This window comes from Notechis scutatus, chromosome 5, assembly GCF_049901735.1.
Source record: "Notechis scutatus isolate UNSWTSFEM ecotype Mainland chromosome 5, rNotScu1.2, whole genome shotgun sequence".
NCBI lineage: Eukaryota > Metazoa > Chordata > Lepidosauria > Squamata > Elapidae > Notechis > Notechis scutatus.
In genome coordinates, this window is record NC_142013.1 from 17,359,471 (window position 1) to 17,387,283 (window position 27,813).

The following is a 27,813-nucleotide window of genomic DNA, read 5'->3' on the forward strand; positions in this document are numbered from 1 at the left end:
CTACATCCCTTGATGCTGGGAAAATCCGAGTGAAGGTCGCCATCGAAAACAAACCTTGCGTGATGGAGGTAGACTCGGGATCTTCCCTCTCGATTGTGTCGTGGAAAACGCTCCAACAGCTCATTCCCGCGATCCGCCGCCAAGACCTTAACCCTCAAAGGGTTATAATCAAAGATTATCAGGAAACAGAATTCCCGTTGTCGGGTCCCACAGAGTCCAGGTCTCATTCAAGGACCGCACTGTCGCACTACCACTGACTGTTGTGGATCGAGACAGGCCTAGTCTTCTAGGCCTTCAATGGTTCGAGCCGCTCGGAATCACGGTAGCCGGTGCACAAGGCTGAAAGTGTCGATTGGGAGGAAGACCTCGTGCAAGAATTCCAAGGCGTTTTCGCGAACGGACTAGGCAAGTATAAGGGGACCCCAATCTCGTTTAACTTGAACCCTGAGATAGCACCCATTCGCCTTAAACCGCGTCGGGTACCGTTCGCCTTGAAGCCTAAAATCGACGAACAACTCGATAAGCTAATAGCGCAGGGCGTACTGGAACCCACCGACCATGCCCGTTGGGAAACCCCAATAGTGACGCCTATCAAGCCTGATGGGTCCTTAAGAATTTGCAGAGACTACCGGGCTACATTAAACCACGCACTACAGCAAAGTGCTTATCCAGTACCGGTAGTACAACATTTGCTCCATTCCCTGGGCGGCGGAAAGTTTTCGCCAAACTAGATCTAGCCCAGGCGTATCAACAATTGCCGGTAGACCCAACCACAGCTGAGGCACAAACAATCGTAACACATAGGGCGCATTTAAATGCAACCGGCTCCAGTCGGGTAAGCGTCGCCCTGGAATCTTCAGAGTTTAATGGAAAGGTTGTTACAGGGAATAAAAGGCGTTGTCCCATATTTCGACGATGTACTCATCGCCGCCCCTAACAGAGACATCCTAGAAAAAAGACTCAGAGAGGTTTCACGAAGATTCCAGAATGCAGGCCTCAGAGTAAAAAAGGATAAATGCCAGTTATATACCGAAAGAGTAGAATTTTTGGGATACCTCCTGGACAGCCAGGGAATTCATCCCACCGAAGACAAATTACGAGCAATTAAAAGGCACCCACTCCAAGGAACAAGGCAGACCTACAGGCGTTCCTTGGACTTATCAATTTCTATAATGTTTTTTACCACACAAAGCAACAGTAGCTGAACCATTGCATAGACTATTAGACAAAAAGCAACGTGGGTTTGGGGCAACAGGAACAACATGCTTTCCAACAAGTAAAGAAATTGCTAACCGGTTCAGTACTTATGCAGTACAACGAGACTCTGCCGCTCACTATCACGTGCGACACGTCGCCTTTTGGGGTTGGGGCAATCCTGGCCCACGTGTTACCAAACGGGCGGAAGCCCCCATCGCGTTTTTCACGAACCTTAGCTAAAGCTGAACGGAATTATAGTCAGCTGGACAAAGAAGCTTTAGCTATTGTGGCTGCAGTTAAAAGATTTCATGAATATGTTTATGGCCGTGCATTTACAATAATCACTGATCATAAACCGCTACTGGGGATCATTGCGGGTAATAAACCAACCCGTATATATTGTCCCCAGAATGACCCGATGGTCGAATTCTTGGCGGCCTACAACTACACCTTGCAACACCGCCCGGGAAATCGATTCTCCACGCTGATGCATTAAGCAGAACACCGCTTCCAGACTCTGTTGTGGATCCAGCCCCAACCATCTCAACGCTCCAGATCGAAGCTCTACAGGCACCATCCTTGACGGCTAGAGACATTGCTTTTGAAACGGAAGCGCGACCCAGTTCTGCGACACATACTCCGCTGGGTTGAACGGGGGTGGCCGACGGACCAAATAGCACCTGAATGGCGCCTTTCAAAGCCCGCCAAACCGAGCTGTTTTCCCAAAAGGTTGTATCTTATGGGGCGATCGAGTCATAATCCCTGACAAATTGCAACAGACTGTTTTGGCGGTATTGCATGAGGGACATCCGGGTATTGTGCGGATGAAATCACTCGCATGCAGCTACGCTTGGTGGCTGGGAATCGACAAATGAATCGAGGCCTGGGTCACTACGCACTAGCGTTGCCAGGGCGTCAGCAACGCCCCACCTAAAGCAAGCCCAACCGAATGGGAAACGCCGAGGGGACCGTGGTCCCATATTCATATTGACTTTGCGGGGCCTACCAAGGGCACACTTTCCTGATTACTGTCGACACCTATTCTAACTGGCTTGAGATTCATCGAATGCACACAACTACAACAGACTCAGTTATTAATAAATTAAACAGACTATTTGCCACACACGGGTTTCCGGACGTGTTGGTCTCGGACAACGGCCCTCAGTTCACTGCATTGCCCTTTGAACAATATCTTGCCGATCGGGGCATCCGCCATGCGTTAACCTCGCCCGCGCACCCTGTGGCGAATGGACGTGCAAACGCATGGTACAATTCGTAAAAAGACCCTTCACAAAATGGAATTTGGCAACATCGACGAGAAAATCAACCGAATTCTCTTGTTGCAACACATCACACCTCACAGCGTGACCAACAAAATGCCCGCTGAACTTCTTATGGGCGGAAACTCCGAATCACACCTTGACCGGCTCCACCCCGCTTTCGCACCAGAAAAACCTTCGGTTCCAGCAGCAAATGCCGGGAATTTAAGGTAGGCGATTTAACCTTTGCCAAAAACTTTTCCGCCGACCCGCTATGGATACCCGCAACCGTTACCCACCTCACCGGGCCTAGATCTTACCGCCTGCTTACAGACGATGGGAGGGTGTGGAAACGCCACATAGACCAGCTCCGGTTGAGATTACCACCCAGCGGTCATGGCCCCGGTTTCTCCAACTCAAGGGGAGGAAGCATCGAGGAGGGTGACTTTGATACAATTAATAGCGGGCCAGCGGAGGCCCTACAGCCCAGCGAAACACCGGAGCGTGAAGCGGGAAGGAGTTGACTTTGCCAGGGAACTCTAATACGGGAAACTGAACTGCTAAACCCCGAAGAAACACGGAGTAGCAGAGACAACCAAAGCGACGCAGCACGGAATCGCCGTGCAGCGAAATAAATTTAATAAAGGTCATCCAAACGCTCCACGGAACCGGACATTAGACAAAACCCAGTGGAGCCTCGAAAATCATCCAGGCAGACCAAGCGGCCTGCCTATCTTGAGATTTTATTACAGCTCCCCTCAAAGCGGAACCCAAGGGGAGGGGTGTTGTGAATCAATAAAAGTTGATATTCTAAATGCAAATCAGGGTTGAAAACCTGCAGACTTGATTGGCCCTTGTACAACAACTTGGGATTGGGCCAGAGCTAGACCCTGATTGGCCACTTTGGGAATACTTCTCATTGGTTAATAGTTTGAACCTGTTGCAAGTTCATTGGTTAATAAGGTAGCAGCTAACCCTATAAAGGGCTACTGCTGCCCATAGCTTTGCTCTGTTCCATTCTGATTCCTGTTATTATTAAAGAGTTGAAGTCATTGGTCAGATGTCTGGTCTCCTTATTCTCCAAACTTAACATTCTCTATGTTCAAAAGATAGTTCTGGCCATCAGAAATTATTGGGCATATCTGTTCACTGCGGTGTGTTATTTTACAATTAAGGCTGCAATCTTATGCTATTTTAGAGTAAGTCCTGTTGAAAGCTATAGAGCAGGGGTCCTCAAACTTGGCAACTTTAAGACTTTGGGCCAGTCAGTCTCAGCTCAACCCACTTCATAGGGCTATTGTTGAGGGAAAAATTAGTGGAAGAAGAAGTATATTAGATACGTTCACTACCTTGAGTTATTCATAAAATAATAAAGGCAATATAAAAAGTCTAGTAAGTTTCTTGAGTATTGGAAAATTACAGTGGATAATTTCCAATGTAGTCTGAGCCTGAGCACACTACGCTGCCAGTTAAATCCCTGTACCCAGATTACAATGAGCTCACACAACATTAAATTTAGTTAGCAGAAAATAAACAATTCTGGGAGTTGAAGTCCACAAGTCTTAAAGTTGCCAAGTTTGGAGACCTCTGCTATAGAGCTAAGGAGGCATAGATAACATTGTAATGCACAAACACTTCTCACACAGTGGTCCCCAGCCACCGGGCCCTAGACCGGGACCGGTCCGTGGATCATTTTGTACCGGGCCGCCAGTTTGCTTGGGCGCTGCCATCTTGTTTCTATGGAGATTGAGAAAGTGCTTCCGGGTGAGCTTGTCAGTCGTCGGTTGTTGGAAAGCGGCGTTTGGGTGCTGAAGGAATCCTCGCGCCTTAGTTTCGTCGAGGGGCGGCGAACGAAGAGCTGTCCCGATGGTGGTGGAGTCTTGCGTTACTCAGGAGGAGATTAAGAAAGAGCCCGAAAAGCACAAAAAAGGTACAAAGGAGGAGTTGAAGGTGGCGGGGGAAGCGGGGATGGCTGGCTGGCCGGTCGCTCGGCTCGCCTTGCCTTGGTCGTGCGTGCTGATGCCAGTACCGTTCCGTGGATCATTTTGTGATGCCGGTACCGGGCCGTGGTACAAAAAAGGTTGGGGGCCACTGATTTAAGATGTTCTAGGAATTTTTGTACTTTACCATGTTCTAGTCTCCAGAATATAGGAGACTCCACCTCTGTTCAGTCACCATTATATGAAAATAGTAATGTAAATTGTGTTCTCTTTGACTGTAAACTTATTATCTAACGCTAAGAAAGCAAGATTTTCACATGTGAGCACATTTAAAATTATTGTTAGCTTTCTTTCCAAATGGTTGTCATGATGAATATATTTACTTACCAGGAAACAAACTGGATGATTGCTATAATGGGCCTGTCTAGAAATGCAAGCCCTAGAGACCCCTGTTAGATTAGCAACTTTTCCATAACTAACCTGTAAACTGATATTTTGCTTAGAGATTATTGGGAAGGAAACATTTTCCAAGGGCGTTTGTTGTTTGGAAAACACACAAACAGACACACACACACACACACACAGAGAGAGAGAGAGAGAGAGAGAGAGAGACTTAAACTTGCCTTCATTTATGGCATGAATTTTTATAGGAGTCAGAAAGGAATCTAATGCATATAAATTCTTATATATAGCAATAAATGATATGTTTTTGTATGTTTCCAAAACTTGCCAAATTTCCTATTTAATTGGGATGAACAATGATGAAATGTGTATTGCCATGCAAGCACTGCCTCTTTTGTAAAGTTCAACAACATATACCCCATGGGGGTATATGGAGTTTGAACTGTGATATTGTGATGCATGCTTCCTCAGTCTGACAAAAATTCCAGATACAGAGGATACTTCAGTCTACACTTGATTTTACTCTGAGCTCTAATGTTCATTGACAAAGGTACTGTAAATTAATCTACTCTTTAAGAAGCTCTAGTCCTTTTTGTTTAAGCTTAACAGCCATCCTTCTTTGTTTTCATGTATCTTGATAAACTATAACTTTGTTTTAAAACTGATATTTCAATGTCATTTGTTCTTCAGGAATTTGTTAAGAAACCTTAGGACAGGGGTGTCAAACCTGATTTCATTGAAGGCCGCATCAGGGTTGTGTTTGACTTAGGGGGCCTGAGTGGGCGTGGCCAGGGTGGGCATGGCCAGCTTAATGTCACTTGTATTGGGGGTTCCTGTAGTGACTGGAGCACTCTGCCAGCAAAAATGGGCTCCCTAGCTCTGTTTTTGGCTGTGATGGCTTCCTACAATTCTCCACCAGCAAAAATGGAACTTGCAAGGGCTGCACGTGGCTCTCCCAAGCTCCGTTTTCACTAGCAGAGGCACCGAGGGCCAGTCCTTTGCTGTGTCCAAGGCGCAGATCTAAGTACCCTGTGTGCCTTAGAAGGTCTAGGCCTCTCCAGATAGATCACTAAAATAAAGAATTTGCCTTAGTGAGATTAGAAGACGATTAAACATTCTCCTTCCTGATCATCTGGTTTCTGATTAAATGTGGATGCAAAAATATTGACAGCAACCACATAAAGTATAGACAAAGACACCAGCGATTACCATATTCGGCACAATCTGGCTTTCTGAAGGTTGCCAGAAAATCAGATAATATTTGGAAACTAATATTTGCCATCCTGGATGCATATTTAGAAAAATTAAATCTGTAGTGATCATCTTGGTGATTGTAATAATGGCCTTTTATGTGGTGCAGTGTGTTTCCCTCCCCCTTTAAATAAATAATTCACCAGCATCACAGGAATGGATATTATTTGCAAGCTCCCTTGGAGGAAGATATGAAATATCTTACATTAATAAATCAATGACTGAGTAGCTGAAAGAATATTAAGTAAGATGAGATTAATTGGACAAAAGATTTTCTTGCACTTTTGGGGTAGGAGGACTCACCGGAGAATGTTTTTAAAAGGTTGGCTGTCAATTTCACTATGTTGGAAATGTTAAATAGATTAAGAGATACTTATTTGCTCCACTTTTGCCCCATTTATCATTTAATATCCATAAATGTACTAATATTGTTAGGAATACCAATATAATACTCTTGAATTATAATCCAAAAATGTAGAATTTACGGAATTTATCAAAACAGATTACTCAGTGTAATCAAGGTTTGATGATGTGTATGAAAATTGGGACGAATGATTTTTAAGTGTAAATGTATCCTTGTCAGTGCTGTTTTTTATTTCTGTTTTCCTGTTCGTTACTGTGTTTTAGGGTGGTTTTTTTCTCTCTTCTTATTCTATGTATTTGCATATAAAAGCACCATGAAAAAGTAATGGGATTCAAATTTAATAAAATATCTACATGGTAGGAAAGGGTTATAGTTTTTCCATGTGTGTTTGTAGTTCTATTAAAATTGTCATGATATGGTAGAAAAGGGAACATATTTTCTTTCTTTATAATCCTGTAATTTTGGTTATGGAAAATAAAAAGGATGGTGGCAGAAAATATCTATTCGATATATATTTTTTCAAGGGGGGAGGTAGGAGTCCGAAAGAATCTTCTAGTCATTCTCTCTTCTTCCACAAACCTTCTAGTTACTTTTATCACCCTCTTGAAATACCTCAGAGGTGGTATTCGCCAGTTCTCCGAACTACTCAAAATTTCCACTACCGGTTCTCCAGAACTGGTCAGGGCCTGCTGAATACCACTTCTGTGTCTGCCTGTTTTTCCCACTAGCAGACAAAGTAAGATACAGGTAGTCCTCCAGTTACGATCACAATTGAGCCCAAAATTTATGTTGCTAAGTGAAACATTTCTTAAATGAATTTGCCCCATTTTACGACTTTTCTTGCCACAGTTGTTAAGTAAATCTTTGCATTTGTTAAGTTAGTAACATGGTTGTTAAGTGAATCTGGATTCCCTATTGACTTTGCTTGTCAGATCGTCGCAAAAGGTGATCCCAGGATTCCAGGACACTGCAGCCATCATAAATATGAATTAATTGCCAAGCATCTGAATTTTGATCAGGTGACCATAGGGATGTTGCAACGGTTGTAAGTGTGAAAAATGGTCATAAGTCAAATTTTTTCAGAGCCGTTGTAACATTGAATGGTCACTAAATGAACTGTTGTAAGTCGAGGACTACTGTATGGAGTTTCAGATATCCACCATTTTACTTTATTGGGTACCATGGATTTATCAATATTTTTAGACATACAAGTTATGATGTTATTAAAACAATCTTACGGGACCTGTTAGATGCCAAAAGAAATAATGTGACTACAGGACTTGTGTTATGATGGCTATTACCTATCTTTACCTACTCATTCATATATTCACTGCTCATTTTTATTATAGTCATCCAAATTCATAGACATGTGGTGCAGTAAAAACAGACAATTTTCCAGAAGATGCTAGAACTCCTTATCTTCTGAATTAGTGAAAAAGTTGTTAAACATGTTTTACGATTGGTGCTACTTTAATATGTGAAATGTAAAGAAAAATATTAAAACACCAGTACTGGCTTTGTTAATAATGAAATTTACCAGGTCTTCTTAGGAATGATATGAACATGAACTTGATAAAGAAACTGTCGATTATATTATCAGGTCTACCCAATGGTTGGATTCTTTGGAGTTCTGCTTTTCATATTCTTCTATATTTCAAGTAAAGATATTTTAAAATCTTATTGTAGAACATTGGTAATTATAGGATGATTTGCAAATTGTGCTATGTTGTTCAATTGTAATTGTAAAAAATAGAATTTCTTTACTGCAGCTAATTTATGGCTAATTTAATTTTACTATTAATTTAACATAAAATGCGTTATAAATTTCAGCTGTCATCCTGAAGTGTTTATCCTGAATCGAAGATTACTTTCTCTAATTATTCACAGAAAGAAAACCAAATAATTAAAGTATATAATAAGAATTCATTTTGATTGGTAATGGGTATCTTCATTAAGAAAGCTACAACTTTCCATACTCCCGTGTGACCAAGGCACATGAAGGAAGCATTTTCTATATAGTGTGGATCTAGGTTTAAATTGCATATTGTTGCTATGTTGTTTTAATTATATGTTTTATGTTTCCTTTCAGTCTGCTCCCAGTACTCACGAGGAGTTTTTGCTATTTTTGGACTGTACGATAAAAGATCAGTACACACCTTGACCTCATTCTGCAGCGCCTTGCACATCTCCCTCATCACACCCAGTTTCCCCACAGAGGGTGAAAGCCAGTTTGTGCTGCAACTGAGGCCTTCCTTACAAGGAGCGTTGCTAAGTTTGCTGGGCCATTATAAATGGAATCGCTTTGTCTTCCTTTATGACACGGATAGGGGTAAGTAGTGTTCCCCTTCATAACACTCACCTATGGAGAGATGTAGCCATGTGAGCAGGAGATGAGGAGGCTAAGCCTGAGTGTGGGGATCAAATATGTCATCAGTCTGGAATCGCTATGCTCCCACAAGACACCCAAGTCCAGCCCACATGAATTCCACTGACCCTTATCTAGCACCAGTTGGGTTTGATCATTAGTAGATCAGATTCTTGTGTATACTGTAGGTAGTATGTAATCAACTTCTAGCTCAATTTCTGTTCTTGACTATGTGCCTTAGAAAGAAGAGATCCCAAGAAAGTTTTTCTTTCATATTTATTATTTATTAAGTTTATATGCTGCCCATCTCACTGTCCACTATTCGTCCACTAAAGCTGTTCCTCCACTAAAGGGTAATTTTTGTGTTTTGCTGGATATATATGACAGTCCTGAAGCAAATGTGTTTGAGTGCTAGAACTGTGCTAGAAATCTGAGTGATTTAACTTGTTTCCATTTTGCAGCGGGCTTTATTTATTTATGAATGTATAAACTGCTTCAGTCAATTAAGCTTTTTAAAGGTTTAAATTTTTTGATGATGAAAAGTCAGAAAAATAGCAGAGAAAAATAGAGTTTCGAGATAAAAGGGAGTGTTTTAATATGTTTTTTTTAAACCATTGCACCTTATCTTACTATATTCTTGGTGATTGGACATTGAAAACATTTGATGTTTAAGATTAATTCTCCTCAACCATTTTAGGACTGTTCTCAAGCAGGGAAATTCAACCACAAAAAGATATAAAGTTGCTGAACTGAATTGCACCATATATAGCATAGGAGATATGTCAGAAGTATTTGAGATTCTAGTTTATTTCTGCTGCATTGCTCCAAAAATGGGCACATGCACATTCTCTTTCTTATTAAAATTATTTCATTTAATTTGTAATCTTTCCTTGTATGATTTATTACATTGGAAATTTTGTGCAGCTCTATATGAAAATAATCCTTACCTTGTACTATTTTATTTGTGACTACTTCTTTTGTTCTTTTTGTGTTTTTAAAATGCTCAGATAAAAAAGCATTTTGTAGCATTTTGTTAACGGTTACACTAGTTTCTGCTTTGCAATTTGTTTTGGATGAGCAGAATATAGTAAATAAGACAAAAAAAATAAAAATAAACAGTGATAGTTCTCTTTAAAAAAAACAAATTCCCCCTTTCTCTTCTAAATTCCAAAGATAAATTATAGGCTCACAGTTCTGAAATATGTGACAGCATACCACAGGCAGTTTCAGAATTTTCTTGCCTGAAATATGTTTTGTAAACTATTCCTCAAGAAACTATTCAAAAAACTTGGAATATTATGAATACATTTTTGAGATGGAGAGTGATACAACTTTTATGTATTCATATGAAAAAATCCAGAATGGTTGCTCTGCTAGCCTATAGCCTGAAAAGTCTTGCTAATTTACTGGTTAACCACTTGATATCACAATCTTTCTTGCTAAGGATCAAAATGACGAACGTATTTGATGAAATAACTTTTAGCTGACATAAATGTGTGACAAAACAACATTTTTCCACGAGCATCCTCTTTTCCTCTTTTCTCACTTTCCTAAACCTCTTTCAAAAAACAGCTCAAATTAATCCCTCAATCCTCTGCAGGAGATATTAGTAGTAATAGGTACTAATCATGGTGTTAAAAAGCTGAGGTAGTATTTCTTGTATATAATACTGAAGATAACTTGAAGCAGTTGCTTTGTAATGATGTGCCTCCTGAACTAGCTAGTTAACTATAAGCAATCGTGAAGCAATTGTTATAGTAGGCTTACATGCTTTTTACCCTTTTTACCCTTGGACCAGGGTAAAGTGGTGGCCTATGGGCCAGATGCATCATGCACAGGCCACGCCCACCTCAGCTACACAAAAGCAAAAACCATGATGTGATGTCACATGATGCAATCGAATTTGACATCCGTGCTTTAGACCATAAAGCACCCGCAAATCACTACCCAAAATCACTTTCTCCGTGGTAAACTAAATGTGTTTTTCAGTTAAATATCATTTAAACCAAAACAGTCAGAAAACCAAGCTTTCTTCTTGGTTTTCAAACAAATTTGTATAAGAATGTAAGTATATTTTGCAAATTCCTGGTATCCTCAGGTTAAACCATAGGTTTAGTCTGCCCATCATACTGGTAGTTGTAACTCATGATGGTTTACAACCTATTTTTGTGTGACTGTTAAGTGAGTTATGGGCTGGTTTTGCTGAAAACTGGAAGTAAATGCCAAGTTTTTGCAATATCATTGTTAAGCATGTGACCACAGAATGCTGCAAACAGCCATAAATGCAGTTGCTGAGGGCAACTATAAGCAACTATAAGTGTGGTGATGTGACTGCATGGGGATGACCGTCAGAACTTTGAATCTGGATCATAAGTAACACTCCCACTTGGGTAGGTCCTTTGTAACTTCACATGGTTGCAACTAATCATAAATCAAGGATAACCTGTACATTGCTACCATTACCAAATTTTTTTTTGTTACTAGAACATTGCAATGTTTTTCAGCTTCCTAGACTTTAACTAACTCTAGAATTCTTGAAGGTCTCCATCTGCATTGCATTCAGCACTTAATTTTGGGTCTGCTTAACTGCCTGTTACTTGCTGAGACTCTGTCACCACTGATAAGCATGCCATATTTACAGTATTTCGAAACAAAGATATTCAATTGGGTCGTATTAGCTGTTTTTAAAGTTACCTGTGAATTTTACATGTAACTAATCCTAATAAATTAATTTTGGATGTTAAGATCAGAAATATAGTAAATGTAAATTATTTTTTCCTTTATTTGTATTGAATGTATTTAAGACCTGGTGGTACAGTGGTTGGATAGCTATATTGCAGGTTAACTCTGCCCACAGTCTAGAGTTCGATCCTGACAGGAATCAAGGTTGATTCAGCCTCCCATCCTTCCAAGGTCAATAAAATGAGTGCAATATACTACATTTGTAAACCACTCAGAGTGTATGTAAAGCACCATGGGGTAGTATATAGAAGTCTAAAGTGTTATTGTTACTGCTATTTTATGATTTTGAAGTTAAAATAGGATTGTTGCTGTTACAGATATGTTTCCTGACAGATCAACAGGGTTTGTAGCTGATAAAAAGATTTGATTTTAGGGAAAAGTTTCCTTCTCCTACTCTGCACATTGCACCGATTATATACATGAGGTAAACAGAAGCAGTTCAGAGCTGCACTGCTGTCTGTGCTTTTTAAAGTGAGTACAATACTAATCTGCATGAAGCAGGTAATGGGTATTCAACACTGCTTTATGGAAATTGCATATCAGCATTTAGTGATCTGCCTTCAGCATTTTGTTCATATAAAACATCAGCTTTCATACATCTTACTGGGGTGTGCTTTTCATTGTAAAATTAAGCTCAATAAGAAAGTGACTTGGAATACACAACAAACATTGCTGCCAGATCAGTATCTCAGATATACCTCCCTAGTGATGCTGGAGTATAAGACTGAGCTCCATCATCCTATAATATACTAGTGAGATGACCCAGGGCGTGGCACAAAAATAACAGTCACAAAAGTAGATAAATTCCCCTTAATACCTCCAACTTGGCCCCCAATGTCCAGTTATCCTCAGCTGGAGATCAAACTCTTCCAAAAACAGTCTATAAAGGAAAAAAATGCAATCCGAACCCAAAGTACAGATAAATTAGAAATTAAAAAACCCAGCACAAATCACACTGAAGTAATTAACATGACAGGCCAGGATAATAAATTGTAGACTTCCAAAAGATAATGAAGCACACAAAGTTGGGAGGACTCCAAAACCCAGATAAGCCTCGACAAAGATAATGCATGCTTTGCTTCCAGCAAGGTGCTGTGTGCAAACGCCCTTCTTATATCCTGTTCTCCCAGCTGCAGCTAATGAAAGGGATCAGGGCCCTTTACTCTCACGTAAGCCACGTTGCTCCCTTCTCCATTCCTCCCTGTGTGCCCTAGGATGAAGAGGGGATGGCCCTGGGTCTTCCTCTGGATGCCCAGCCGGACTGTGCCCTTCCCCCGTTTCTTCCACAGCCACCAGAGCCACACTCCCACTCCCTGCCAGCTTCTCAATCTCCCCTCAGAATCAGATTCCAACAAGGGCATGACAATTAGGATGTCAGTAGAGATTCTCAATCATCCAGATCATGGTTGGCCCAAAGGTGCTTTTTCAAAAAGGCAATTGGATTTTCTTGGGTTTCTTTTTTTTCCCTTTAAAAATGGTTTGCTCCTTATCAAAAACTGAAGAAGCTTCTTAAATGAAAAGCAAAATGTTTTCAAAGGGAAAAAAGAAAGAAAGACTAATTGACTTTTGCAAAAAAGCACCTTTAGGACTGTACAGTAGAGGCTGTACAAGCCACCCATTTCCGGGAAGTTACGTCAGAGCTATCTGACTGGCATCACTTAAGGCAGCATTAGTTAAATGAGGGTATTCAAGGCCACTCCTAAACCTCAGGTCAGTCACACTGGTTGACAGACAGTTGATAAATGAGGATCCTGCGTTTCAGGCATCCAAGGAAGCTTTGAAAAGCGTGAAAGGAAGAAGCCAGCTACACATCCACACTCGTATGCTTTAGAATTTTATTTCTCTGTGGACATCTGAGTCCGGCAGCTGCTGTACTTAGCCTTTTATGCAGCCACAGGTGTTGGCTTCAGTGCTAGAACCCACAGTCATGGGAGACAAAGACAGGCACAGTAGTAGCTGCCAGGGCCTGGCAATTATGCCAAGCAAACATTGAATGTAAAACAAATGCATGTGCCAATTGGGCTCCAAACTGAGTTTCTAGTTCAGGGGGGAAAAAATTAACTTGTCTTTTGAAAAGCATTCTCTGTACACTATAGACAAATGCCCAAAGCTGTTATAAGGTACAAGGCACGCATTTTGTTGAAACAACAACCGCAACAAAAGTAGATTAGAAAAAGAAGGCATAGCTTTCAAAGACAAAAGCTGATTCACTTTCCTGAAATGATCTCACATTCCTCTATGCACAGGGCGTCAAATTAAACTACAATTAATCTCCAGAAATTTCACCAGAGTTGAGGAAGGCCAAAATCGTACAAGGGCAAAAAGTCAATAAGGATAAATTTCTTCAGAGATCATGTCCTCAAAAGCCTGTCACTTCTTGGGCTCTCCCTTCTCTCTGTGTTTCAGATCCCAAAAGCTAAACCAGAGGATTTCGCTTTCTTCTTGACAGCTTGCTTTCATGACATATTAGCCTCCTACTTAAAATCTTGATAAGATATCGAGTGGCAGGGGTAGTGGGCTGAAGTCACCTTCTTTAATCTAAACTGTGTGGGTTTTGGGATCTGGCCCCTGCTTTTTGAAGCAGAAAGAAGAAAGCTGGTGATGTACCTTGTGATGTTTGTATATGAGAAACACAAAATGAATTTTTGCTTTTTTAATTCATCCGTGCAGTATTAAAACACAAATACGGTACAATTGCTGTGAGAGACTAGTATGCCCTATGAGCTAAAACTTCAGACTGTTTTGTATTTTGGGGTTGTAATTTTTTTTTGGGGGGCGTTAATTAGCGCTTTGTAGATTATAAAGTCTAGCTCTATTACAAAGGATTCCAATAGAAATCGGTTCAGAGAATTTGTGCGTATGAGATGAAAGAAAATTCAATTCCGAAAAACTCTGCGTATGTTAGAGTAGAATAATATTGGAGCATACACAGATAGAAGGTTCTTGTTACTGTTATTTTAATATATTGTGTTGATGAAATTGTGAACCTGCTAAATCATAAATAAATGAAAAAAGGGCACAAATTATAGGAGTTTGCTGCATACTAAGTGATACTATAATATGGCTTCTATTTATAATTTGTACTGTGGAAAGTCCTTCCAAAAAGATTGTGGTTTTAATCCTTTCCATTCAGGATCATTTCATAAATTAGATTTTTGAGAAAAATAAGATTATCACTATGTAAGTATTTATATCTGTGAAAGTACTACATGAATGCATAATAATTCTGCAAAGCACTAATTCTGGAACATAGGAATTGGTCAGGAGCCAAATATAACATATTATCATAAATATTTAACTACTGCTGCACAGGATCTTTGATTGAGTAACCTAAGTAAATGGAGGTTCCTACTCTGAGGAATGCTCCTAAATTGAAAGCAAGTAGGTAAAAGAGAGAAAGGAAAGGGATAATAAATTGAGGAATGAAATCAAGCCAACAAACTTCTATTTTAATGTGAATATAAATATTTTTCTATACTGACAGCAGGCAACGTTTTAGGATCCAAAGACTGCACTTGACTTTTTGAGGAGATAAGAAGAGCCACCGTGATGAACTATGGGTGGTCCTCATCTTACAACTATAAACTAAAATTTCTGTTGCTAAGCAAGGCAATTGTTAGGTGAACCACGCAACATTTACAACATTTTTGGACCTAGCACTTAAGCAAATTATTGCAATTGTTAAATGAGTCCAGCCTCCTCTTTTGACTTTGCTGATTAGTAACAAGCAGGGAAGATTGCAAATGGCAATCAAATGACCGCAGGACACCACAACTGTTGTAAATACATTCCCATTGCCAGGAGATAAAATTTTGTGGACCATGGGGATGGTGCAATGGTCATAAATGTGAGGACTGGTTGTAAGTCACTTTTTAAGTGCCATTGTAACTTATAATGGTTGCTAGATGAATGCTGTAAGTCAAGGACTTAACCTGATGAAATGTGGGTGACTTTAGATGAAGCACATTGGGGGAGCCAAAATTTGCTTCCTATCTTCTGAATTTTGGCAGGAATACAGCTACCACTGTAGCTAAGCCTATATAACACGTTTCTTCATGTGGTTCAAATCAGCTCCCTTTTGCCCTAAAGAAAAACTTCCAGGTAAGATCTCTTTCATCTCTATTGGTTATTAATTTGTATGAAAAAAAAAAGTCTGAATATTAAATCATGGACCAGAAATAATTTGTTCCTGCTTTTGTGGAAGAATATGGAGATGGCCTAGAACAGGGGTGTCAAACTCAATTTCATTGAGGGCCACATCAGGATTATGTTTGACCTTGGGGGAGAAGTGGGCATGGCCAGGTTGACATCACTCGTGTCAGAGGCGCCTTTGGTGGCCCAAGTGCTCTGCCAGAGAAAACGGGCTCCCAGGCTCCATTTTTCGCTGGCAGAGGTACCACGGGCCAGTCCTTCGCTGTTTCCCGGGTGGTACCACGGGCCAGATCTAAGCACTCCATGAGCCTGACCTGGACCCTGGGCCTTGAGTTTGATACCCCTGGCCTAGATGAATCTTCAGCAACCATGATGTAAAAACCAGCTTAATCCTGGAAGGTATCAGGGAGTAAGAAAGAAACCAGATTTCGCTGCTTTGATTGTCTTTGGGATGAGAAGAAGGAGAGAGAATCTCTGTCAGCCTTTCAAGATTCTGTTATTTATACTCTTTAATAAAGTTCTAGGAGTGGTTGTGGAGTTTGTTTCCTGACATGGTCTACCTTGAAGGGCTAACAACTTTACCCAATCAGTAGTGCAAAGTGAAACTACATTCAATAAAACATTTTCCTCAATCATAAATTGAGGAAAACACATCCGTCTTGATCAGCAATAAATACACTTTCTGCCAGGGTATTTCTTCAGAATGGGATAGATAAATGTCACCTGAGATTTCCTGTAAGAGAAGTAAATTACCAGAGATGAAATCACCTTAGATAAAAGTGAAATTTGGGTCCTGGTTAGGAAAAATGTTATGATGCTATTTGCAAATTGCATCCATAGTTCCCTGCAGCTGAATATGTGCATAAATGGGAAATTGCCCGCAACATTCAGAGCAAAATCAATTGACTTCAAAAGAGAAAAATGTTTAAAAGGGAGGGAGGTAAAAGAAGATTCAAGATGCTGAAGCCTTTGCAAATGTGCTTGATGTTATTCTTGAGGGTTGTTTGTGGTGGTTTTCGGTTGCCTGTTCTGACCCGGCTCCCAAATACGACAAACTCTTTGTAGTTAAACAAAGGTTCCCCTTATTAGCAGCCCCAGCAGTCCCAGCAAAAAGTCTCTCTCTCTCTCTCTCTCTCTCTCTCTCTCTCTCTCTCTCTCTCTCTCTCTCACACACACACACACACACACACACACACACACACACAGCAGGTTAACAAGTCTGACTGGCAGGAAGATTAATAGTTGTCTGCCACACCTATTCATCTCTGTCCCCTGCCTTTTATCTGCAGAGTTAGGGTGGGGCTTCGCTAGCAGCGGTGGCTCTTCCGTCCCAAGGATCAGCCCACAGATTTCCACTGCTCTCCTCTCCTCTGCCTTCTGCGCATCCATGCATCAGGCACTGGACCCAGCTGTTCCTCCTCTTCCTCATCAGCCACCTCCAGACCTGGGGGCTGTTCACTCTCCATCTGAGGGCTGATGGACGGCCCAGGCTCCACCTCTGTCTCTCTCTCTCCCCCCTCTCTCTCTGACAGTTCCATTTCCTCTTCCCCCTCGGTTCACCTTGATGCTGACTCTGACTCCAACGCTTTTGTTTTGTGGAAGAAGAAATGGAGTCTGCCTCAGGAGGGCACCTTTCATCACTTTTCAGCCTCTTGTAATGCTTTAGATGCTTTTTCTGGCTTTTTCTGGAGTATCTGTGAGTTTTTAAAAGCTAGTATTACCCGTTGTTGTCATACCATTGAATCACCAAGCCTACGCAAATATGCAGAGAAAATAGAATCTGTCATGAATGCCCCAAGGTTACAAGATATGTCGTAACTACAATCCTTTTTAGGGTTTGTTAATAATTATATAAGATTCATGCCGAATTTAGCTACCATGAGACATTCCTTAAACATGTCACTACAGTAGGAACTACAGTAGGAACAAGAGTGTGAACAAAATTATGACTTCAAACACTCAAATATTAAAACCCACACTTACCTCCTGTGAAATTGGCTTGCGAAGCACCGCAATATGGAATCAGTATCATGCACCATGAAGGCTGGTAGTGAATTTTTGATAGCTTTTTTTTTATCATGCTCACTTAAAGCTACATAGAAAAAATATATGCTGAGCTTAATTTGGAGATTTTAAATATTTCAACCAGTATCTGTACAGAAGAGAGTTTACCTCATCACTGATCATCAGGCATTATTTGAAACCAGTCTTCAAAGTATAGTAAAACATTTTACAGATTTAGAAATACAATCCTGGTGGGGAAAGGTATACTATATTGTATTATTATTGTTAATGTTTGAGTAAGCATGCCTGTGGTGTTGTATTAACTTTATTATGTTGACCTACCATTATGCACTGGAACACTCCAGGCTCACTGGGTTAATTTAGTGAAGCAGAAAAACCCACTTCTCATTTGATTATCTTTTGTTTGGTCAATGGAAAAGGTACAACAGAAAACTGAGAAAAATGCGGAGCAGAATTAGTTTCATTGTGTAAATTAAATCCAAACAAATTCTCATATCCATATAAATCATCCTCTTTCAACTTTCAATCCCTTGCAGGGTGGAGTCTGGGCAACTGAATGGAGCTGAGTGTTTAGTGGCCAGATGCCCTTCCTGTCGGCAGTGTGGAGTTTTGTTCAGCAGATATATTCTCAGTGCGCCCAGAGAGAGAAATCTGCCGTAGAATTGAATTCACAGATTGTGAGGCAAAAGCTCCACCTCTAAGCTACCGTGCCACTCCTCATATCCATGTAAATCCACCAACTAATTATATCACCACATACTCTGCTCACATTCCTGGAACTTAAGTTAGTTTGATCTTAAAGCGAGGATAATATTCACAGCTGAAAGATTATAGTATCTTTCTTTTCTTCTGAATGCCTACTTTGACAAGGAGAAATGCCTACATTGCTAGAGGAATAGGGCAAGGAAGGCCTAAGCTGTTTAAGGGAAATCTGCCTAGGTTTTTCCCCCCACAATCCTTTCCATTTAAAACCTTTTTTTCTTGTTTTGTACCTTCCAGTCAGGGTTGACTCTTGGCAACTGTCTGGACAATTCCTGGCAGTTTTCTTGGCAATGTTTTGGTTGCCATTTTCTTAGCAGCCAAAAAAAAAGTTAATACAATCCTTGGTTGTATAAACAGAGGCATAGAATCAAAATCATGTGAAGTATTAGTACCACTTTAGAAAGCCTTAATAAAGCCACACCTGGAATACTGCATCTAGTTTTGGTTACAAAAAAAGATGTTGAGATTTTGAAAAAAAAAAGTGCAAAGAAGAGCAACTAATATGATTAAAGGCCTGGAGGCTAAAATATATGAAGAACAGTTGCAGAATTGGGCATGGCCAGTCTAGTGAAAAGAAGGACTGTGGGGTAGTATTTGAGAAGTTGCCACAAAGAGGAAGGGAATCAACTTATTTTCCAAAGCACCAGAAGGCAAGACAAGAAAAAATGGATGGAAACTAATCAAGGAGAAAAGCAGCGTGGAACTAAGGAAAACTTCCTAACAGTGAGGACAATTAACTAGTGGAACAGCTTCATCACTGGAAGTTTTTAAGAAGAGACTGGACAGTCACTTATCTGAAATGGTCTCTGTTGTGAATCAATAAAAAGTAACTAAGCCCAAATGCAAAGCGGGTTTTGAAAGCCTGCACACCTGATTGGTCCTTAAACAACGAACAAGGATTGGTCCATAACAAGTCCCTGATTGGCCAATATTAGGACACTTCTTATTGGGTATTAGTTGAACTTGTTGCACATATTATTGGTTAAGAGGGTAGCAGCCAACCCTATAAAAGGGTTACTGCTGCCCATAGCCTTGCTCTGTTCTGTTCTATCTACTGTTATTAAAGAGTTTGAAGTCACTGGTCAGATGTCTGGTCTCCATTATTCTCCAAACGTAACACTGGCGACGAGGATGGGATGCGGAGACCAAGAGCTGACTGATCTACAGAGCAACCAACAGAGCACGTGGTCGAACACGCACTATCAACGGCAACATGGCCAGCGGTGCCGTACCACCCGCTCCATTCGACCCAGAAACCGAAGACTGGGAGTCGTACATGGATAGGTTCCAGATGTTTCTGAGACCAACAACTTGAAAGATGCAACAGCCAGCAAAAAAGAGCTGTATTTCTAACCCACTGCAGGCCTACCGTGTTTAAAATGGCAAAATCACTTGCCAAGCCAGCCGAAGTAAAAGCGATGGACTGGGACGTCCTCGAGCCTTTGCTACGGGCCACTACTGCGCCCACCGTGCCAACCTTAGTCAGAAGGCACGAATATTACCAGAGGGTCCAGCGGAAAGGCGAAAGCCTTGCCAACTACGTCGCAGACCTCCGCAACCTTGGAGGCCTCTGCGGATTCTCTAACAGAAGAAGCCCTCTGAGACCGCCTAGTTCTGGGCCTAGAAGACTGCACGATCCAGAGCAAAATCATGGCTAAGGGGACATCAGCCTCACCGATGCCCTTAAAAAGCCACTGCAGCAGAAGCAACCAAGAAGTCGGCAGCCGAATACGCCGCACCAGCGCACCGCTACGTCAACTCGCCAATGATACCTCGCCTCGCTCAGAAAGACACCGGTATCGACTCACCACGAAGACCTAGAATCCCCGTCAGAAAGTGATGAGGAAGAGGTCAACCGACTCGAACTGAGCGAGACCAGTTCACACAACGCTCACTTCGACCTTGTGCAGGATGTGGAGCGAATCACCCACGATCCAGCTGTAAATTCCTCGACGCACTCTGCCGCATTTGCGGGAAAAGAGGTCACATCGCAAAGGTTTGCAGAAGCAAACAAAACTCCAACTCCAAACCCCGACAGGCCGAATGCCAGTCTTCAGGATTCATCGGCACACACCCGAGACAAACTGAATCACCAATGGGGAAGCCACTCCTACAGAAACAAACCGTCCACTACTTCCACCAGGCGGGAAGAAACCAGGCGGGAAGAGACCCACCAGACAATTACCATAGGCCACGCTACATCCCTAGATGCCGGGAAAATCAGAGTGAAGGTCGCTATCGAAAACAAACCTTGTGTAATGGAGGTGGACTCAGGATCATCCCTCTCGATGGTGTCCTGGAAGACGCTCCAACAGCTCGTTCCGACGATTCGCCGCCAAGACCTCAACCCTCAAAGGGTTATACTCAAAGATTACCAGGGTAACCGAATTCCCGTTGTCGGGTCCCGCGATTCAGGTCTCTTTCAAGGACCGCACCGTCGCACTGCCACTGACTGTCGTTGACCGTGACCGGCCTAGTCTTTTAGGCCTGCAATGGTTCAGACCGCTCGGAATCACTGTAGCCGGAGTCCACCGTGCCGAGAGCAACGATTGGGAGGAAGCCCTCGTGCAAGAATTCCAAGACGTTTTCGCGAACGGACTAGGCAAGTACAAGGGGACCCCGATCTCATTTAACTTGAACCCTGAGGTAGCACCCATCCGCCTTAAGCCGCGTCGGGTGCCGTTCGCCTGAAACCTAAAATCGATGAACAACTCGATAAGCTAATAGCACAGGGCGTGCTGGAACCCACCGACCACGCCCGGTGGGAAACCCCAATAGTGACGCCTATCAAGCCTGATGGGTCACTGAGAATTTGCAGAGACTACCGGGCCACCTAAACCACGCACTTCAGCAAAGTGCATATCCAGTGCCGGTAGTGCAACACCTACTCCATTCCCTGGGCGGCGGGAAAGTTTTCGCTAAATTAGACCTAGCGCAGGCGTATCAACAATTGCCTGTAGATCCGGCCACCGCGGAGGCGCAAACTATCGTCACGCATAGGGCGCATTTAAATGCAACCGGCTCCAGTTCGGGGTGAGCGTCGCTCCAGGAATCTTTCAGAGCTTAATGGAAAGGCTGTTACAAGGAATAAGAGGGGTCGTACCGTATTTCGCGATGTGCTCATCGCCGCCCCTAACAGAGACATTCTAGAAAAAGCGACTCGAATGGTCTTACAAAGGTTCCAAAGGCGCCGGCCTCAAAGTCAAAAAAATAAATGCCAGTTATGTACGAAAGGGTGGAGTTCTTGGGATACCTCCTGGACAGTCAGGGAATCCATCCCACTGAGGACAAATTAAAGGCAATTAAGAAGGCCCCCACCCAAGGAACAAGGCAGATCTACAGGCGTTCCTTGGACTTATAAATTTTTATAACGTCTTTTTACCCAATAAAGCAACGGTAGCTGAACCATTACATAGACTCTTAGACAAAAAAGCAACGTGAACAATACGCTTTCCAACAAGTAAAGAAATTGCTAACTTCTGATTCTGTACTGATGCAGTACAACGAGACTCTGCCGTTAACTATTATTTGTGACGCCTCACCTTTTGGGGTTGGAGAAATCCTGGCCCACGTATTACCAAACGGAGCAGAAGCTCCCGTCGCGTTTTTCGCGAACTTTAGCTAAAGCTGAAAGAAATTATAGTCAGCTTGATAAAGAAGCTTTAGCTATTGTGGCTGCAGTTAAGCGATTTCATGAATATGTGTATGGGCGTGCGTTTATAATAATTACTGATCATAAACCACTACTGGGGATTATTGCGGGTAATAAACCAACCCCGTATATATTGTCCCCCAGAATGACCCGCTGGTCTGAATTCTTGGCAGCGTACAACTACACCTTGCAACACCGCCGGGAAAACAATTCTCACGCTGATGCATTGAGCAGAACACCACTCCCAGAATCGGTTGAAGATCCAGCCCCAACCATCACAACGCTGCAAATTGAGGCTCACGCGCCGCCATTGACGGCGAGAGACATTGCTCTCGAAACAAAAGCGAGATCGGTCCTGCAACACATCCTACGCTGGGTTGAACGTGGTTGGCCAACAGAACAACTATCACATGAATGGGCGCCTTTCAAAGCTCGCCAAACCGAACTGTTTTCCCAAAGGGCTGCATCTTGTGGGGCGATAGAGTCGTAATCCCGGGCAAACTGCAACGAACTGTTTTAGCGGTATTGCACGACGGACATCCGGGCATCGTGCGAATGAAAGCACTCGCACGGAGCTACGCCTGGTGGCCGGGAATCGACAAAAAGAATCGAGGCCTGGGTCGCTACTTGTCAACGTTGCCAGGACATCAGCAACGCCCACCTAAAGCAAGCCCAACCGAATGGGAAACTCCGAGGGACCTTGGTCCCGTATTCATATTGACTTTGGGGGCCTACAAAAGGCCACACTTTCCTTATTACAGTCGACACCTATTCAAATTGGCTCGAGATCCATCGAATGAACACAACTACAACAGACTCAGTTATCAACAAATTAAACAGACTATTTGCCACACATGGTTTTCCGGACGTTCTGGTTTCAGATAACGGCCCATAGTTCACAGCATTACCATTTGAACAATATCTTGCTGACCGGGGCATCCGCCATGCGCTAACCTCGCCCGCGCACCCTGTGGCGAACAGACGTGCAGAGCGCATGGTACAGTTTGTAAAAAGATCCTCCACAAAATGGAATTCGCGACATCAATGAAAAAATCAATCGAATTTTATTGTTGCAGCACATCACGCCCCACAGCGTTACCAACAAAACGCCGCCCGAACTTCTCATGGGGCGGAAACTACGATCGCACCTTGACCGGCTCCACCCGCATACGCACCGAAAAGCCTTTCGGCTCCAGCAGCAAATGCCGGGAATTTAAGGTAGGCGATTTAATCTTTGCCAAAAACTTCTCCGGCGACCCTTTATGGATACCCGCAACCGTCACCCACCTCACAGGGCCTAGATCTTACCGCCTGCTAACAGACGATGGGAGGGTGTGGAAACACCACATAGACCAACTCCGTTCGAGATTACCACCCAGCGCCCATGGCTCCCGGGTTCACCAACTGAGGGGAGGAAATATCGAGGAAATTGACTTCGATATGACAGATAGCAGGCCAACGGAAACCCTACGGCCCAGCGAAGTACCGGGAATCGAAGCAGGAGGGAGTTGACTTTCCCATGGGACGTGAACACGGGGAAACCGAACTGCGAAACCCGAAGAAACACTGATTGGTGGGGACAACCACAACGAAAACAGCACGGAATTTCCGTGCAGCGAAAGGAGCTTAACAGAGATCATCCAAACGCTCCACGGAACCGGACTTTAGGCCAAACCCGGTGGAATCACGGAAATCATCCAGACAGACCAAGCGGCCTGTCTATCTTGAGGATTTTGTTACAGCTCCCCTCAAACGGAGCCCAAGGGGAGGGGTGTTGTGAATCAATAAAAAGTAACTAAGCCCAAATGCAAAGCGGGTTTTGAAAGCCTGCACACCTGATTGGTCCTTAAACAACGAAAAGGATTGGTCCATAACAAGTCCCTGATTGGCCAATATTAGGACACTTCTTATTGGGTATTAGTTGAACTTGTTGCACATATTATTGGTTAAGAGGGTAGCAGCCAACCCTATAAAAGGGTTACTGCTGCCCATAGCCTTGCTCTGTTCTGTTCTATCTACTGTTATTAAAGAGTTTGAAGTCACTGGTCAGATGTCTGGTCTCCATTATTCTCCAAACGTAACAGTCTCCTGCTTGAGCAGGGGGTTGGACTAGAAGACCTCCAAGGTCCCTTCCAACTCTATTCTGATTTATATTCTTCCTCCTGGGGGGGGGTGGAGAGAGAGAGAGAGAAAGAGAGAGAGAGACCAAGCTTGCCCATCTGGCTGGGTGCCTAAGGCTGGTCTCCCAGTTTCTATCCTGATACCTTGACCATTACTGTACTACCAAAGATCTCAGATTCTAGCCATTTATGTGGAGATATTAGAGCAGATTTTTATTTAAAAACATAAATGAAAGTGACTATTTTCAGGGGAAAAGAGCAGGTCTGGAGCAAATAATAAAAGACAGAAAGTTATGCTGTATGTCTTCTTGACAAATTAAAAATTGACAAATCATCTCATTCCACTAGAATTCATGTGATAGTCAAATGTAATATTGCAGCATTATTAATAACAATGTATAGTAGGGTTTAACCAATATAATATTTTGTGGTGGGAAAGGAGAATCCAGGAAATTACATGCTAGATAATTTAATCTTTGTTCCATGTAAATTTGTAGAAAGTGATATTAAAAAGTAGGTTATCAGCCAGGCTTTTTGAAGAAACCATTCATTCATTCATTCATTCATTCGGTTAATATTGCATCCCATCTTAAAAACACAAGTCTGGTTCTCAACAATAATAAAAACCAAACATAATTGAAACAATAGTGGAATTAATAATCTTGTTTTATTCAAGACGAGCCCTAACTCAGAAACATTTTAGAGTTTGAATAGTATCAATAAATATACAGGGAGTGGTGATCTGATAGAGACTGAATAAATTTGATTTTAAAAAATTGATTAAGGCAATACTGTCCCAGGCTTCTCTATCAATTTAGCACTGCTGAGAACAGGTTGTTTTAAGATTATGTAGCTCATGAAAGAGGAAACAGTCCGTAGGAAAACACAATTCTCACAATGGGCAAGTGTATGCAGTGAGATCCTAATAGAATCTTTCCTGGGATTTTTACTATACTTTTTAACTTGTTTCTAAAATTAACTGGAATTACAGTTGGCAATGAAGTCACCAGCTTTACAATGATCCCAATTGTTAAAAGCAAAAAACAAAACAAAAATGAAGCTCATAATGATCTTTACACCTTGGCTAAATGTGTTCCAGTAGTAGTAAGAAAGGAGTGGTAAACATCGGAGCAAAATAAATAAATATTTTTATTTATTTATTTGACTTGTAAATTGCCCATCTCACCTAGAAGTAACTATTTTCACTGTAGTTAGACACCAATGGAATCCAAACTGGCAGCAAATGACCAAAATCACTCATGAAATTGTGGTGAATGAGTAAATTAAAGTATCACCATTGTGAAAAGATTATTCCTTCCTCCTGTTTTTTAGCTTATTTATTAGTAATAAATTCAAATTAGTTCAACTGAGCTTGTTAGTGAAGTGATAAATCAAAATTAAGTTGTAGCATGAACTTAATACAGCATATAGTTATTGTAGGGAAAATTAATGTCCCTTAAATACACGGATTTAACTAGATTACATGGCTTTAAAGAGAATTTGTCAATTTATAGGAGATAAAGCCACAATTTTAATCACGATGGCTATATCACCACCACCATCATCTTCTTCATCATCATCATCGTCATCATAATCTCTGAGTGGACTTTTTTTTGCATGAGATTCAGAGCAGTACATTATGAAACAATCTATGATGAGGCCTTCTCAATTAATGGGCCCTAATTATAACCACTCTTTATCTACATCCTAAACTGTCAAATTAATTGTCAAATAAATATTCATTCAACCTTTGGGGTCTTAGCAATTATTTTCTCGGGTATTTTACTGTATAATTTATTTTATCCCACTCATTTATTTTTTTTTTGCTAGAAAACAGGTTAATTTCAATAATGAATAAATGACTGCTATCTCTGAGCATTAATCACTAAGGGATTTTTCCTTTCTCATTTAGATGTATAGGTGTTATACATTTTGTTCGTTCCAAGTATAAATATAGCAGTTAATTGGGCAATGCAGAAATGTCAGAAACAAATAATAGAAGAGAGATACTAGCATCCTATTGTATTATTATGGTACTTCCTGTATGATAATCTACAGTATGCTGGATTTGCATTCATTTGTTGGATGTTCTTTTTCCATTCAGCAATCATTCATTAAAAAGCAATGCTTTCTGTTTAAAGAAACAGACTTTTCAGTTATTTTTAAAGTAATAGGTTCAGATGTATTTGATTATAAGTCAGATATAAGTCAGAAAAAAGTGTGTTTCTCTTGCTTGTTAGGTTACTACATTTCAGAACATAAATTGGTCATCAGTGAATGCATATATTCAGGTTGGAATGACAGAAAATTTATATTGAATTGGCAGAGATCCATAACTACACCGGGTCACATTTTTCATGCTGTCTACCAAATCCCACAAGCTTGTTTTTGTTTATTGCTAACACCAGCCCTATGAACCATGGTACATGTTCTTACTGAATCAGTCATTTATTACACTTGTCATAAATTAAAGTTTCTGCAATTTGTTAGGACTTCCAGTAATATTTAATTTGTCTGTAGTGATATCTGAACTGAAGTCAAAAATGTGCTAATTTGGGAGGTGTTGGGTAGTTTTATATAATTTTCAATGTCACTTTTTCAGTCATTCTTTTAAGTATTCTAAATCTTTAGAGCTTTTGTGGGTACTAAAGAAAAAAATAAAAATTATGTTTATTAAGAACATAATTATTTCCCTTAGAACATTGTACAATTAAGAAGAATTCTAGTAGATCATGTCAAAGACCCTTGCTGTTCAGTTTTTTTTTTTTTGCATTGTACAATTGCCAACCAGATACATTTCTGAATCCAATCATTGTCTCTTGTCAACAATCAGCACACAATGCCTGTGGCCAATGAATTTAAGAAGGATAACCATAAGCAGGATCAAAATTTATAGCCACTGATAACCTTATTCTCCATGACCCTGTCCATGTCCATTTCATTTTAAAACTATCCAAAATTGGCTACTATTACCCAAAATTGACACAAATGCACATTGTTAATGTATCCCAAAGGTGCTTTTATTCAAGAGGCAAACTGCTTTCATTGAGAAGTTGGAGCTGTGCTTTCTGCAGGATGTTTTCTGCCCTTTGTCCCTTCACTGTTGAACACAGGAACAGGCTGCTGAGGATGAATCTGCATCTGCACCCCAAACTGAAGTGCAAATGATTCCTGTAGTCTGCAATTTTCCTGGAAATCGGTTGATACTCCCGCACCATTCAAAGGGTGTTCATCGCTAAATGTCTTTGAAGATTCTCAGTCATCCAGGTCATGGCTGTCCAAAAGGGGCTTTTTTCAAGAGGCAACTGGACTTCTGAAAAAAGCCCCTTTGGAGGGAAGGAGAGAAATCGATCGATTGATCGATCTATCTATCTATCTATCTATCTATCTATCTATCTGTCTGTCTGTCTGTCTGTCTGTCTGTCTGTCTGTCTGTCTGTCTGTCTGTCTGTCTGTCTGTCTATCTGTCTATCTATCTATCTATCTATCTATCTATCTATCTATCTATCTATCTATCTATCTATCTATCTATCTTCCAACCCTGAATCTCCCTGCATTTAGTTTCAAGCAGTGTGGGATTCA

General features: G+C 41.4%; 1 protein-coding gene across 6 annotated transcripts in view; it reads left to right on the forward strand.

Annotated features, from left to right (window-relative positions):
* GRIA4 (glutamate ionotropic receptor AMPA type subunit 4) overlaps window positions 1-27,813 on the forward strand; it is a 273,775-nt gene that overhangs the window by 113,281 nt on the left and 132,681 nt on the right. For all 6 annotated transcript variants that reach the window (XR_015749727.1, XM_087966209.1, XM_087966208.1 and 3 more), the window contains exon 3: window positions 8,503-8,742. Coding sequence is in view for 5 of the 6 variants with exons in the window: in XM_087966209.1 (XP_087822335.1) it covers window positions 8,503-8,742 (240 nt within the window). In the remaining variant the exon portion in view is untranslated. The remainder of the gene's footprint in view (window positions 1-8,502; window positions 8,743-27,813) is intronic.